The sequence below is a fragment of the Eleutherodactylus coqui genome, chromosome 5 (assembly GCF_035609145.1).
Source record: "Eleutherodactylus coqui strain aEleCoq1 chromosome 5, aEleCoq1.hap1, whole genome shotgun sequence".
NCBI classification, from domain to species: domain Eukaryota; kingdom Metazoa; phylum Chordata; class Amphibia; order Anura; family Eleutherodactylidae; genus Eleutherodactylus; species Eleutherodactylus coqui.
In genome coordinates, this window is record NC_089841.1 from 180,769,646 (window position 1) to 180,786,488 (window position 16,843).

Here is a 16,843-nt window from a genome sequence, read left to right on the forward strand (position 1 = left end):
GACCAGGAGGAAAACTGGAGGCCTCATTGGAGTTAGCAGAGCAGTGTCTGTAAAGATATGCAGTCGGCCTTGCTGGCAGGACAGGTCATATATTTAGTCATATAAGTGCATGGCTCGTTACAATGCTGAACAATCCATGCACTGGTGTAAAGCAGGCATGTTTTAATACGTGTAGCATGCAAAGACCTTGAAAATTTAAGTATATTATTCATTATGCACGGATTAAGACTAATTTTACATAAAAACCCCTTTAACCATGATAGATCTCTCTTATTTGGGCAGGATAATCTACTTATATCTTTAATAAGACACCTGAGGGTTAAATATACCTCCTCTTCAAAATATATATGGTGTATATTTTCGGAGGACTTGTCAGCTCTCCTGTTTTAGTAAGTTCTTGTATTCCCCATTACCATGCTGGAGCATTTTTTCTTACCATTTTGCAGTTTCGCTGTTATTCTTCCTGGAAACTTATGAATATAAAAAAAAAAAAAAAAAAAAAAAATTGACAGTTGCGCATTAACTGTTCCCCCTCATCAAGGAGGTGTGCCCCTACCATCTGACACCATCAGCATTGCTTGGACAGTATCAAAGTGAATGGTGACACACCCAGTTGTCAATTTATTCATACATATCCAGGAGAAATAGCACATTCCAGTGTTAAGAAAAGATGCTCCAGAATTGTTATTTTAGTAGGGGTGCAAGTAATTATAAAATACATATCTAGAGAGCTAAAAACTTTGTTTATAAACATAACATTCTTATACAGAGATTAAAATTGTTACTTTTAAGCCACTTTTAGACAAGGGTATTGGTATTAGTGTATCTTGACGCCACCAGGAACTCCTGGTGGAGTGAAGATTGACAGGGAGGGTGACACCTCCTGTTAGTGATTGGCTGCACATCTGGTAGCCGTGTAGGTCCTGGGAGGCCACTAGCGATTCAGCGTAAAGTGGGGGAGCAGAATGGCATTGGTGAATGTGAGAGCGGACTGGCTTCGGTGAGCGAGGGAGCAGTGGTGAGTGAGCAGACACGATGCGTTGGCGGCGGTGTCAGCCGGGCCAGAGCTGACAGACAGCTGCTGGAACACAGCACTGAAGCAACGGCGGCGGCCGGACAGCTGTCCCAGCCGCCGGAGCAGAAGCAGCGGCTGAGGCATTATTGCGATCGGCGAGCAGGGGAGCTTGTCAGGGAGCACATAGTTGTGGCGGCCGGCACGTAGGTGACAGCTGGCTGCTGAAAAAAAAAAAAAGCACTGAGGCGCCAAAAGGGGCCAGGGCGGGGGAGGCTGCTCAGGTGACAGTTATCGCTGCAGCATCTCCATTGACGTGTGCCAGTGCTGCAGTCTTAGGCTGAGGGTTTGAGGTCTTCTTAGCCTTACATTGTTACATGTTAATGATGCCATGTTGCTGCGCTAACATAGCCTTACATTATGAGGTGTAAATATTGCCAAGAAGACCACAAACCCTCAGCCTAAGGCTGCAGCGCTGGCACACATCTATGCACACTGTGCTGCTAGGACCTGCCTGCCTTGACCCCATCGGGAGCTGGGGGTGTGAGAGGGGCGTTCCCTAGTCAAACCTCTAGCTTCTGGTGGAGTCAAGATACACTAATACCAAGCGTATTTTAACTTCATATTTGGTCTGTTTTTTGTGGACTGTAATACGGAGCTAATGTAAATTCATCTAGTCACATGGCTGTATTTCACACAGCTGTTGGTTTATTAAAAAAAATAAAAAAATAGTAGGGCCCATTTTTGTCAGTTTGTGTCCATATTGGTATTCTATTGGGCAAATATGGATCAGTATTTTCCCAGTAGAAAATAAAACCCAATGGCTGTAAATACAGAGTAAAATACTGATGAAATATGGTTGTAGTAGGATATGTTCATCTGAAACTGGCCTGTTACGTTGTGGACCTCAGTATTAGACATTTTGCTGTGTAACACACCCAACCATTGTCGGTCTTCGAGCAATTAACACTACAAGAACATTTTAAAACCACGCCATCAAAACACTGTCACTTTGTACTGAGATCGAGTACATAACACAAGTAGAAATATCTTCGTTAGATCTGTCACTTAGGAACCTACTAACTTAAAGAAGATTTCAACCCAAATGTAAAGAAAATTACCATATACTAGTAAGTCATAAGTTAGAACAAGGACTAAAATAATTGCCAAACTTAGCTTTTTCCCCCCCCCCCCCATTTGCATGTGGCCATACAAGTGGTCACTTTTGACTTTGCTTCCCAGAAAAATACTTGGTTATTGATTCAACGTGCTTACAGAATGGTGACAGCCAATATGGCTGCACTTCCTGTTCACCTCTGCAATACAAGAAACTGGAAATATCACATATAATAGCCATGTTGTAGCTAACATAGGGCCACAATTTTACATTTTGGGTGGAAATCCACTTTAAAGAATATTCAAGTTACTGGGCTGTCAAACCAATACAGGCATAATGCTGAACGTATTACTTTCATTAGGTTGCCAAACAATGGGTTTGGCTGAAACTTCAGAAGAGTTTTATGTCCTGAGTTGCAGCTAAAAGCAATGAGTTGGTTAAGTCTATAAGATGAGTAGTTAGGCTTTGTAATCCAGCTCTGCACCCATCTTGTTGTACATGACATATATTGCTTCAATTGTAGTAGTGTAGTTGACCAGGAACTGACGGATTTTCTCTATGCATTCTTCTTCTTTCACGTTATGTCCTTTGGAAAGGGCTTTGAGGAAGTCATCTTTATACGGAGCAGCACATAGCGCAGCCTGAATAATAGAAAACATGTTACCTTGTACACAAAGTCAAAACATTCCCAATCTGTATGTAGTTTAGAACACATTGTCCTCAACTGAACTGTGAAACACAGCTAAAGGGGTATTGCCAACTCTGACTATACCTTAAAAGTCTAAGGATAAAAGTCAGATAGGTCAGAGGTGGTGGAGGCCAGAACAAGAGTTGGGTAGGACCCGCATCTAGCTGTGTGAGGTGGCTGGGGGTAGTTAGGATTATAGAAAAAGGCTTTTCTACAGTTTCCATAACTCTCATAGAAGTTACACAAATGGTGTAGCACAGCAAACTATGGTGTTTTTACAACGCCGAGTTACATAGTTCACTGTTTACATAACTCCCATTGACACCTATAGGAGTTATAGAAACAATGTAGAGAAGCTGTACTCAGCCGTTAGTGTACTACCGGTCACCTCGTACAGGAGCAGTGTTCCCATCTCGGCCATGTTTGGTGGATTATTTCTTAAGGGGGTGTTCTCCCTCAACCAATGTCAAGAACCATCCAAACTACATCTTTTTAATCTTGTTTTAGAAAAGAAATATTCAATATTCTATATAAAGGAGCTCACTGGTGAATTTCATAATTGGCAAAATGAAAGGTCTTCAGAGCACCTAAACCTTTTTGGTATTTCTCGGAATTTTGTTGTAGGTGGAAGAGGAGGGGTAAAAGGAGGGGGGGGGGGATATCAGATTATTAGTGAAAGTTCCATTCAAATCAGTGAGCTAAAAACATGGTGTCGAATTTCCAGAAATCTGAGTAATACTAAATAAATTGCACGGCAGTATACTGTATAATCCTTTTGCACTGAAACTCTGTAGTATCTGCTCAAACTTCACAGATACGATCTTCTCACAGATCTATAACAAAAATCATTTGACTGTATTTCCCCTTTCTGTTCTCCCTTTAACTAATGATCTAGTGCGTACTACCGTAGTGCATGTGGACAAATATAGATTTAGTTTCCGCCCTTCCAATTATCATACGCTTGCAATTGCTTCAGACCTTAAAATTGTGCAGTAAATACTAAAACTGCGACTGAAAAAGGCTTGGAGATATTGGTGGACAGTAAACTCAACTTCTGCAAACCGTGTCAGGCAGCTGCTGCAAAGTCAAGGTTTTGCTTCTATATCAAAAAAAGTTTAATACAGTCAAATCTGATACTGGCATGGATATCAACCAAGTGAAAGAAGCAGTGCAAAAAATGGGAGGGAGCATTTAGTGTCACTGAGGGTCGTGAACGACTAAACTGCTAACACCAAAAATTAGTAGCCCACACACTAAATGCTGTAGACAATTTTGGGCACCTGTGTAAAAGGACATAGTTGAACTACAGTCGGAGCATAGAATCAGAGTAGGAAGGGACCTTCAGGGTCATTGGGTCCAGCACGCTGCTCAGTGCAGGATCACTTAAGGCGGGTTTAGACAAGATTACCGCTCAAAAAAAATCTTTTGAGCAATTTTCAAGCGATAATTGCTGTGTTCCTTTACAGCACAAGGTGATTGCTCAAACGTTGAGCGATCACCTTGCGTTCCAAGCAGAGGATGCAGAAGACAAGCGGGGTGTCCCTGCTTGTCTTCTGCACCCAGCTGTTCCCCGCTCCGAGTGCCCGGCTGTTATACAGCCAGGCGCTCCGAGCAGGCTATGGAGAACAGAGGTGGACCGCTGTGTTCTTCATACCCTGCCTGTCATCAGGGAGCGGGATACAGCTGAAACAATAGTATCAGCTGTATCCTGCTGTGAATCCCTGATAACTGATCACTGATCTTTCAGCATGCTGAAAGACAACAATGGCTTAACGAAAACTGCACGATGTCTGCATTTAGACACAACGATTATCGCTCAAAAGACGGCTTTGAGCGGAAATTGTGTCTAAAAGGGCCTTAAATCACCCCAGACAGATTTGTCCAGCCTTTGTTTGAACATTTTAATTGAAAGAGAACTCACCACCTCCTGTGGCAAGAGGAGGGCAACCAAGGTTGTTAAAGGAATATGTGGTTTGCAGTGTCAAGACAGATTAACAAATTTGGGCTTATTCAGACTGGGGGAAAAAAATATGGCTTAAGAGCGATTTAATTACAATATAAAAATATTAATGATCTTTTAAGCTCCAGGGTTACCATGTTTGAAGTCAGGTATCCACCCCCCTCCCCCTACTTACAGCAAACAGCATCCGCCTCATGGGGATTATTTTGCTTTCCTCTGGATCACAAGTTGAACTTTATGGCGCTCTATTCTTCAAATCAACTATGTCATCTGGACTGATCTATATGGGTGGCCGAGTTTTTTTTTGTGTGTGTTTTTTTTTTTAAACACTAGATTTTTGGAGCACTCACCTGGAATAATTTCTGTACAACCCATCCATGGTATTTTTTTAGTGCAATCTCATAAGCCTTTGTTATATTGACCTTAATGTGATTCGGGTTTTGTTCATCTCTTTCTCCATCAGAGATGCTTTGTAGTAATACCTGAATAAACTTTAGGCCCCTGTGAAACAAGCAGAATGTGTTAGTCCGTTTCCATTTTTTTTCTTCATAAAAGTGGCCAAATGGTGATTAGACAAAATTTGAGACCGTTATAGTTTCCATCCGCCTGTAATTCATTCTTACTAAATTTAATTTAACCTACTTAAGAACCTTTCTTAAGCCCTATTTACATGCAATGATTATCGCTTGAAAGCCATCGTCTGAGTGATAATCGCTGTGTGTAAACACTCCCATCTTTCAGTCTCCGACTGAACGACGATTTTTCCTTTAGCTTTCCACCACAGGCTTGTGATTGGCTGCAGTCTGACCTGGTGCAGAACAGCAGATGCAGCACTAGAGCTGTTATTTTTCAGCATGGCCAGCCGGTTAAATAGAAGTTCTAGTAAAACCCCTTTAAAGCTGATAGCAGTAGAGAGTCATTTCGGGGTCAATTTGCATTGTTCCATGGCAAGTGCTTGATGTCGCCTATGCATTTCTAAAATTCACTCACTGGAAAAAGTAAATAGATACTAATGGTGCCAGGATTTGTAGAATATAGGGTCTGTTCATATCACTTTTTTTTTTTGCTTCTTGTTGAAACTTAGTGTAACTATCTCTGTGCCCATGATGAAATAGATCACATTTTACAAGGCACTTTTTGAACTAATGTTTGCCTCCCAGAACAGAGTATTTTTTCCTGAAGGTAAACAAGATTTATATAATCTAGAACAAAAAGGCAATTGCAAATGTTGTACACCAATCCAAACCGTCGAATTCAAGGGGAGCTGCGCTTGCAGTACCAACCCTGGCCACTGCACTATTGTCAGCCCTTTCATCTTTCTGTACTGACTGCAGTGACAATGGCCCTGGTAAACAGTCGATTGGCCAGGATCCGAAGCAGTGGATCCTCACCAATCGTCTATTGAGAACCTGCCAGCCACCAATAGAAAAAAAAATGCAGTTCTGGAATGCACCTTTAACTATTTATTATAAGTTTGTTAGTTTCTTAAGTGGGAACAACATTGTACATGTCTTACCTTTTTAACCACATCAAAGCTAGAGTTGCTCCAACCTTTGGCCATTGAGGCCCATGCATTTCCTTTTCTCCTTCCAAAATTTGCTGTAATGTTTTGAACTTGGTGGGGTTCGTTTCATAAACATTTCGAATTTTCTAGTAAAATTAGGAAAAAAATTAAATTTACTTGACCAAAATTAGACTTCATTTACTAAACGGATATAAATATTCCCATAAACACTAGTGGTGGCACATAAAATAAGGTGCATCAAAAACAGCACGGATGCTTATGGCAAGAACCTCGTTTCTCCTCTATAAATCACTAGACTACACATTGAACATGGTGTACAATATTTTGCCACCTGTATAAGAGCATAGCTGAATGAGAGCTGGCGCAGAGAAGGGTGGATCGCACTACCAGGATAAAACTTACAGCTATTCAGTTTGTAATGTAATTGCCCCATAGCAATCTTTTTTTCTAATCCAAAATATATGAAGAGTACAGAGATTTTTTCACAATTTTACACTCCTAGGCCTGTAACTATGACAAGGGGGCATTCTGTAAGTCTACAGAAAAGAAGGTTGTGCCATAATTACAGCAAGCAATTCTTTACTGTAAGAGCAATGAAACAAGTTATGGGTTCTAGATTTATGAAGAGGGGGCGCTGCTCCGGTGAGTCATTTTGAGTCAGGAAGGAATCTTTTTCCTAATATGGGGTTATGGTCATTCGCCTCATGGGGGGGTGTTTATATTATTCTAATCACAGACAGATAAGTTCCAAATCTATACCAAAAAGTCACCGAGGGAACTTAATATTCACTATTGCTTATTAAAATGTACCTTTTATTGAGCATTTCTAAAAAGTAGGGTCCACAACTAACGTTATAGACGAATATTAGTCTATAACTTTGGTAGTAGACCCTACTTTTTAGAAATAATCAATAAAAGGTACATTTTAATAAGCACTCCGTGACTTTTATATTACTCTGGACAAATAATTGAAGTATAAGTTAGACTTGATGGAATTAGGTCTTTTTAAAATCTTGTTGACTATGTAACTAGGCTATGCCACCACTTCATGATCAATGTAGATTCAACTCCCACTTTTTTCCCCCCACATGGGAAGGAGCACAGCTGTGTACTGTGCAGGGAACTGCAACACACCTCTATTTTAGTAAATGCCATCCAAATGTTGAGCTCTGGAGTCACAACACCGTGAAATAGGCCAGCTTCACATGGCAGCGAAAAATCGTGCGATATTTGTGAGTTGCGAGACGTAGAAATATGAACCCCATTCTTTTGAACGGGGTCATACACATGAGCAATTTTTTCCCGCATAGCACCACAATGCAATGTGAGAAACAAATATTGCATGTTCTATCTGGCTGTGTGATCTGACATCTCAGCCCCATTGTTTTCAATGGGGCCTACGACAGCAGCGTCGGCCCCATTGAAAGCCACGGGAGAACTCTGTGATCCTCTGCCGCGTCTGTTACAGCCGCAGTGGGGGATCCCCTGCATCCCCAAAGTGATACTAGCCTGTTTTCATATGAAATATGCCTCGCATCCACAGAGCTTTCACATGGATATCGCCCTCGCCTTCTGCAGTTAGCCTTAGACTATGGCCCCTTCAGTCTGAGCAGTAGGTCTGATCAGACACCCATCAATCAGGAGGTCATGGCATATCCCAATGATATGCCAACACGTCATATTATGGTAAAAACCTATACATTTTGATAGCAATAACAAAATACATTATTGTTGCAATAATGACTATGCAATATCAAAGAAGTTTGTAAATTCAAAAGTATTCCCACATTCTTCCACAAAATGCCCGTTTGATAAAAAGAATAAAAAGTCTTCAAAATGTATGTCCTGCTTAATATTTCTATTGTAACTAACATTACTGGTTATTTTAAGAAATAAAATTCAACCAGCTGCTTGAGTCTTGGCAATGTTTTCTGATAAGATTGAGCTATAAGGCCCAACGTCCACGGGAAAAATAGCATTAGTAAATCCACACGTCTCCCGCACGCGTGATCCTGCTCATAGGGAATCATTGGACACCTGCAGGTAATTAAATACCTGCGGATGTTATTTTTCCCCGGTGTGCGTATCGCATGCGTGGGAAAACACCCGCAGCATGCTCGATTCTGTGCGGTTTTCCCACACGGACGGCTCCCGCGGCTTCCATTGAAGCTAAAGGAAGCAGTCTGGTCCCGCGGCAGACCTGCGGCTGTTATTGTGCTGGACAGCAGGAGTTTAAAAAAAAATATGCACGGCGCATGTGCGCGACACACTGGGCAGAAGAAACAAGATCTGGCCGCGACAGAGGGGAGACCTGCAGTGTCCGGACAAGCAAGTATAATCTATTTCTTGGCCTCATGTCTGCGGGTCAGGAGGGACCCGCTGCTGGATTCTGCATGGGGAATCCGTGCAGGCCCGAATTTCCCCGTGGACATGAGCTCTAAGATCTACACCACCACTTCTCACACTGCAGGGGGCCTAAACAAACATTTATTCAAAATTGTGCGACACTAGGAGATAACATACAGAAGTAGCAAACCACTGGAAGGATTAAAAAATTTTTTAAAAAAAGGTATATTATATACATAAACACACACACACACACACACACACACACACACACACACAATCTAATGACAAATAAGCAATAGGCAATTTATCCCTTTGCCCCAAAGAAAAATATATATATATAAATAAAAAAGTTACCGTAATGTTGCCTGTAATATCAGCCTTGATTGGGGAGAATATAGTGGCTCCAAGACAGTCTGAAAATACAAAATTTGATCAAATAAATTTTAATTGTTAGAAGACTATCCTAGAAGCCTTTCTCATTTTTTGCACTCCACGGCAACCATTTTAAATAACATGGAAATCTGAAACTCGCTGGAATGCAGTGGTGGTGCAGGTCAGAAAAAGGTGGCACCAAGTTCAGTTTGAGGATTTAGATGGAGGTTTAACATTTCATCTTGTTACCATTATTCTAGAGAAATTTAGAAAACATTTTGTCCAGGCTCTGAATACCCCTTTAATTGCTGAATGTGGGTGAGGAATTATTCTATACATTCAAAGTTGAAGTTTGGCATAGGTGTGAATATGGAGCATAAACAGTTGAGAACTACTTTTTTTTAGTTACATGGTACAATAATGCATACATTATATATTGTACACCCTATAGCATAATCCACTTTCTTCTCATCAATACCATCTTCCTGTTCTGCTGTGGCTGCCTAAAAAGGAAATCCCTGACTGGATTCGACTTGCCCTACCACCTAGTAGTAGTATCTTTACCCTCAGGGTTTTCTTGTTTTAGAAGATTTAGCCTTAGTAAAGACAAACCCAAAAACAACCAAAAACTTTGGCAAGTTTAAGGCAAGAAACGAAACCCGCAGAAGGGAAATGCCACAGTTAAATAGTCCGCTCGGTTAGTTCATCATCCAGTAGTTTCTAGGCTTCTAACCCTTGGCTGCTTTCACACCCTTAATCTTTACCGTGATATTCGAGACTGAAAGCCTTGACGTCCCAAAACAGTGGAAAAATACCTAGTGAGCCGAGTTACAAAGTGCAGCCGTCGGCATCTGAATAAATAATGAGACGAATCCTAATTTCTGCAGCTTCGGGTCAGAATGGAATGGCCTACTGTATCAAATTTATTTAATTATTTTTTTGTGGCGTCTGTAACAAAAGATAGTTACCCGATCAGGCATCTCCACAAAGAGAGGGGCTGATGGGCATCAAGTAACCTTCTTGCTTGGCTTGCTTATCTCAGCCTGATAATCTGTACCTTGCAGACACTCGATGCAGATGTAATCGTTTTATGTCATCAGTTAACCTGTCACACAAGAGCATTCAGAAGCCATTCCGATGAATACATTGCATGAGCTAGAAATCTGGTCTGTCAATTTATAGTCAGAAATATATACATAGGATTAGAGTGTTATAAATGGTAAACAGTTCAAACTTTTTTTGTAAGAGCCGTTTCTGGAAATCCTAGGCCAATATGGCCATTATTACAGCTCCTACAGGAGGGGGTCATTCAGCCTTCCTAGAATCCCACACTGTTCAGAAAAGTGTCAAATGAGTTGGTACATGGACATTCCTATTCCTCATAACCATCCTTGGTCTGACAGGTAGTTTGTATAAACTAAAATAATTGTGAAAGTGCTTTTTGGGTCTTTTTTGGGGTGAGGGAAATGCAATAAGAAGGTTTGAAGAAACTGGATAATGCAGTTTAGATTTGCTCTTTCAGTTGACTACACTCATGATCCGCATCTACATTTTTCATTCCTGCATTTAAGCATTGCAGAGAAATGTATCTGCAATTGAGCCCATGCTTTATAGATGAGGATCCCCAGACACCGGAGCACAACTCAGTGCAAATGAGACTGTTGTATTGGAATAGGACTTGGGAGATTAGCTGGTGACAGGCGCAGGTCGACTTTTAGAAGGAAACTCTTGTAGCAAGTGCAGAAAAACACATTTGAAAGCTCTCAGTTTTCGTTGTATTTGGAGAATGTAAAAAAGTTAAGACATGTTTGTTTAACTTTCCACAATACTTTACACCAATTCAGGAAACAGTGTTATGAAGCAGTTCATACAAAAGACAAGTACTCCGTAATGTTCTAGTGTAATCCAAGTCCACCAAACAGCGTGAACCCCAAATACATCAGGCAGAGTATACAGGCCATAGGAGACGCATAGACAATGTAACGGTCCCAAATTATTATTATTCTTATGGCATTAAGAAGCAAGACAGGAGGGACGTGTAAAGTATGTGTTTTGACTGGTATGGAGAGGACTGGGCTGCAGAAATGTGCATGCATGTTCAAATCCAGTCCAGGCGGACTCCGCAGTAGCTCTGTACTGTAAGCACAGCTTGAATGGGGCTCTCCTTGCACCATGCATCTTTGTGTTGACGGCATATAATCTGCATTTGTAGCCTCTACCACACAGCAGCTATACATGTTGGAGCTACATACTTTATATAAGATTAGTCATACACAACTATTAACATGCATTTACACACACAGATGAGCGCTCAAAATTCGTCAGAAACTGACAGTTTTGAGCGATCATTTTGCATAGGTATTGATAGGCTAAATCAGCCTTTTGGTACCTCATTGCATGTATTTGGAGAACAGACCACACGCTGTTCTCTAAATACATTACTATTGTTCTCCAGCAGGACAGCGGCTGTTAACAGCTGATAGCATTGTTTAACAGCAGTTATCAGCACTGCCCACAGAGAACACAGCGTGTGGTCCCTCTTATCTTATTGTCCTAAGGGACGAGGATTTTATGTGGACCTGAAGTCGGCGATCGACGAAAAGTGCACGGTAAAGGCCCATTTAGGCAATGATTATCGCTCAAAAGCCACTTTGAGCGATAATCGTTGGGTGCAAATATGTTGATCTTTCACTTTTTTGCTAAATGATGAATTTCAGTTTGGCATGAAATCCATCATTTGGCAGAAAAGCTGCTAACAAAGGACCGCACGCTGTGTTCTGCCCGGGGAGCACTGATTATATTGTCTCAGCTGTCAGCCCCATGGCAGAACAAAGGGAATTTATTCAGAGATAATAGCAGGTGGTCTGTTCCCTGAATACAACTCCTGGCGGCTCATACTAATTGCTACAAAGAGGAATTAGTACCAAGTAGTAGGTTATGCAAAATGATCACTCAAAAGCCATCTTTTGAGCGATCATCTTTGCATGTAAATGCACCTTAAGTGCACAATGGACACACATTTACACACAACGATTATTGCTCAAAAGATGGCTTTTGAGGGAATTTTGAGCGCTATCGTTGTGTGTAAAAGGGCCTTTACTCTAGAGAAAAGCATGTACATGTGCTATTTAGACAATAAACATTCCGATAACACTAAAATGAAGAATGGAACAATTGTTAAATTAGGGAATAATCTACGTTTTTTGGACAGCTTGTAGGCCAAGTTGGTTGGCTCTATACACACATACCAGTTAACTCCCTTGGCTACATCAATGAACAAGCCTTCAGGTTGAGGACTCCCCCCCCCCCCCCCCCCCCAATTGTTGTACCGATAGATATTTTTTTTCCTAAATCACACACAATGATTCTACTGTATATATTTTAGCACTTCCCCTTGATCTTCCATACAATGAAAACAATTCTGTATGATCCCCCGGACTTGGGGAATGTGTGTTAATTTCCTTTTCATCATCATCTGGCATTGGATACTCTGTTCATAATACACAAACTTAATTGAAGAGGCACAAATTTTCTTAATACAAAAAACAGTAAATGAAATTAACTGCTAAAAATTACATTTTTGATACAAAAAAAAGAAACAAAACAAAAAAAAAACATCCTCTGCCACTCTTGATCTGTATGGTGCTATATAGATAATGTCTAACATTTAATAGAAGCCTTATATATGGTTCATACTTTACGGAATGTGCTTCACTGGAAACCAAACAATGGAATGTCAGTTGAGAAGTGATCACTCCTCCAAGAATCGCAGACACACGTACCAATCTTCTATACTGATAGCTTCCTTACAATTAAAACTGTGCTTCCAAAACCCTCTCTCTATGGGTTTATTCACAAGAGCATATAACCGGCCGCCTTTTCACAGCTGGCCTATATATGCGACTATCTGAGCCATTGGTTTCCAATGCATTCATTCACACAGGTGAATTTATGGCGCATACAAATGTTGCACCGTAAAAAAAACAAAAAAAAACAAACAATTAGAACATACAAGATTGACTTTAATACTGTTAGTAGAGCATTAAAAGGGTTCTATTACAGTGTCAGTGTTGAGACATCATTACTCTGTGGGATACAAGAAGGGGGCACTATGGTCATTTGAGGCATCTGACTAGACTGAGGGGTAACTATAGTTATGGGAGGCATCTAGGGTAGGCATATTAAACAATAAATCTTTTATCTAGTGCAGATGTATTTCACAGCGCTTTACAACTCCGCACATATAGATCAAAGTTAGACAATACATACAATATAAAAACTATTAGGCCGCCTGCACAGAGGTGGATTTGCACTGCAGAATCCAGGGTGGACCTCCACCTCCGGATTCCACAGCAAATACTGCCCATAGCATGCTATGGCAAACCGTGATTTCCTCTACACAAGCGGAAATAGATTGCGATTTTCTGCTCGCACTGCGATCTATGTAGGTACCGCATTGACGGCTTCCATTGAAGTCACTGGACTTAATAGTACTGTATTCATTTGTATGATCTGCATAGCATTGGTGTAGATCTGGTATCTACCACTATATATCAGTAATACTGAATGAAAAGGTACTAGACAAAGACCAGTAACAAGATTATGGTATTATTCAGTCATACTGTAGCATTATGTGGTCCTAGCAAGGAGATCGTGTTGCGGGAGGAGGAGGTGTGCGACGGAGATTTCATGATGCAACGGGAGTTATCACAAATATAAAAAGTTTAAGAATACAGAAATATAGGCAATATTGGATGCAGATAGGTAAGCAACCACACTTTTACTGTAGGAGTTCATACAAACAGTATTTAGTAGCCAATGCTGGGACTACTATTCAGTGTAAGCTACAATAGAATCTACAGAAAAAAGTATTAAGGATACTTTAAGAAAGAGTTCTGTCACACTGAAATACAGCATCACTGATACAAAACACTTTCCTTCTGAGAAGGGCGTTTACTTCACTACACTAGTATCAATACAAGATAACTGAACACAGGATCTTGTATTGGTGTATAGTGTTTGGTCTCAGTTTGTAGCTTGTGAGCACTGTCCCTCTGTTCAATAAATTACTGCAGCATGTTCCTATATAACAGGCCTGTTGTGTGACTGATTTAATCCCTGTCAGTGTGCACACTTATTACTTGTGTTGAGGTCGACCTCACTTACGATGGAAAGAGTCACTTTCCAGATGCTACATTAGCTGGTCTTCAGTTACTAAAGCCAGTAACACAAGTCCTGATCCTATGGGCTCAGGACTTATAGCGGTTGTCCTTTCTACAGAGCATTGCACTGTACTGTCACTATACAAAGGCCACAGCAGGCTCTCTGTAGCACTGGTCACTCTCTCCCAGATGCTGGGCTCCTGAGGCTGCATCCTGATGAATTTCCTGATAGTAGTCACTGCTCTGTAGACTGTGGCATTTCTTTAAATGTCTCTTCAGCAGCACCTCAAGTTCACAGCAACACTTCCTGTTCTGTGATGCAGCAGTAACTCGTGTCCCCAATGTCGGCCAATCATCCAGCTTTTACAAATATAGAATATAAAAAGGAGAAGAAAGCTCAAAGACTAAGCTACATATTAAATCTCCATACCACCTACAACTTTTTTTTAATGAAAACCTGGTACTATGTTGGCTTTTTAAGTAGGCATTTAAAAAAACACCACAACAACAACCAACACACACAACACACTAATAGGCAAGACATCCTCTAAGGTAAATATGTGAAGTGATTGAGCTCCTCACAAATCACTGCTGTATGAACAGCAAGTAGATCGCAAAGGCAGTAGAAAGTTTTAGAACAATCAGCGACCGTATCACTGCTATCTGGATACTTAAAGGGGTTGTCCCGCGCCGAAACGTTTTTTTTTTTGAAAGGAATGAAGCCAGTGATCGCCTGGTACAGTTCTTCCAAGAAAAAAAAATTAAAAATCGGCTCAGGATAGGAAACACATGGTTTATGCAACTCAAACACCGACTGAACACGTGGACAACATCCTCCAAGCACCGACTGTACACGTGGATATCTCCCAATGGCCTCCATCAAAATCAAATTGATTAGATCCTGTGTAATCATCGTTGGCAAAGTTCAGTCGTTGCAATAAAAACCTTTCCTGGCAACGGCACTGATCATGAACTCCTTGCAGTTAAGATCAAGATCAAATTCCATAGCATTAAGAAAGGTGCTCCACTGAGAAAAGTCGACACCTCTAAAATCCCCCAATCATACACTATTGAGGTAGCAAACTAATTCAAACTGCATAACGCATCAGAAAAGTGTCCAGAGGAACTGTAGCATGATACACAGTCCACAGGTATGGAAACAGCCAGTAAGCATCTTCCCTATAAGAAGCAGGAAAAACGACGATATTAGTTGTCCGAGCAAACCCTCAGAATAGCTGATAAAAGAAGAGCAGCAAAGGCGGCCGGCAAGAAGGACGAAGTTCGGCAACTAAATGCTTATTTTCAGCGAGCGGCAAGGAAAGATAAGGAAATGGACTGGAATGAGGGTTTCAAACAACTCGAAGCAGAAGCCATAAAAGGCCCTATGCCAGGCCTATTCTCACAGGTCAAGATGGCCAAAAGCCTTTCTTGGCAAGCAACAGCACAATCAAAGGCAAAAATGTGAAGGAACTGAATGACCAACAGAGAATCAAGGATAGGTGGAGGGAATACTCAGGACTATATGCCTGCAACCACATACCATTGCATGAGTTGGAGCCTGTGGACTTGGAGCCCTCCATTATGGAGTCAGAAGTGGTTTAGGACAATGAAACAACTAGCCAAAAATAAAGCCAGGCATAGAGAACATACCGGCAGAACTATTGCTGCCAATACCAGTGAAAACCATCACAGCGCTGTGCCAGGAAGTATGGGCATCCACACAATGGCCGCAGGACTGGAAAAGATCTGTCTTCATCCCTCTACCAAGCGCAATGCTAAACATGGACAAAATCCGGAAAGTAAACTAAGCCCTAGCTGCAGAAAAAAAAAAAAAAAAAATTAAAAAAATAAATAAAACAAAAACAAAAAAAAAAAACACACATCACCTAGAAGTGCTGTCTGGGGCTCCACTGCATCTTCTCCCGATTCCCTGCACTGATCTTCAGTATCTCTTCTGCGCGGGGATTTTTCAATCCCTGCCTCCAGGAAGCACTGCCTCCGATTGGCTAAGCACTGTGACACTCAGCCAATTAGAGCCAGCACTTGATGAACCAATCATAGCCATTCATTGGCTACGATTGATTCATCGAGCGCTGGCTCTGATTGGCTAAGCTGCGGCCCTCAGCCAGTCAAGAGGCAGTGGTTCTTGGAGGCAGAGATTTTCCAATCCTCGGCCAGAAGAGATGCTAAAGACCAGTGTCAGGGACAGGGGAGAAGACGTGCCAGAGCTGACAGCACTTCTAGGTGATCTGTGGGTTTGTTTTTTTTTCCTCCTCTAGGGCTTAGTTTAGGGCTTTGACAGTAGATTTCCTACTGTCAAAGTTGCATCGCACCGCACGAAAATCTCGTTTTCATGCGATGCAAAAGAGAAGAAGGCTCCATAGGGAAACCTACAAAACTTTGCAAGCCGCGTGCATATCACAAAACCTGTGAGGTATTTGACTCACAATGTTGCATGCTACAAAACATCGCAAATGTAAAGGAACCCATAGGAAAGCAAGGGCTTCACATACATACAGCTTGTAGCATTGCCGCAATGCGAAAAAAAATCACGTGACTGTCACCCGTGTGAAGGAGGCCTTAAGCTGCAGTGCAGACTACAAATCTGCAACAGGTATGCAGCAAAGTGATGTGAATATGCCACTCACAAATCTGGAT

The 16,843-nt window shown here is 41.3% G+C and overlaps 1 protein-coding gene across 1 annotated transcript in view; it reads right to left on the bottom strand.

Annotated features, from left to right (window-relative positions):
- Positions 1-2,200: 2,200 nt before the first annotated feature.
- GLTP (glycolipid transfer protein) overlaps positions 2,201-16,843 on the bottom strand; it is a 34,348-nt gene continuing 19,705 nt past the window's right edge. The window contains exons 2-5 of the mRNA XM_066603874.1: positions 9,006-9,064; positions 6,294-6,427; positions 5,128-5,278; positions 2,201-2,770 (exon numbers count right to left, since the gene is read on the bottom strand). Coding sequence (XP_066459971.1) covers positions 2,588-2,770; positions 5,128-5,278; positions 6,294-6,427; positions 9,006-9,064 — 527 coding nt within the window. The 3' untranslated portion in view covers positions 2,201-2,587. The remainder of the gene's footprint in view (positions 2,771-5,127; positions 5,279-6,293; positions 6,428-9,005; positions 9,065-16,843) is intronic.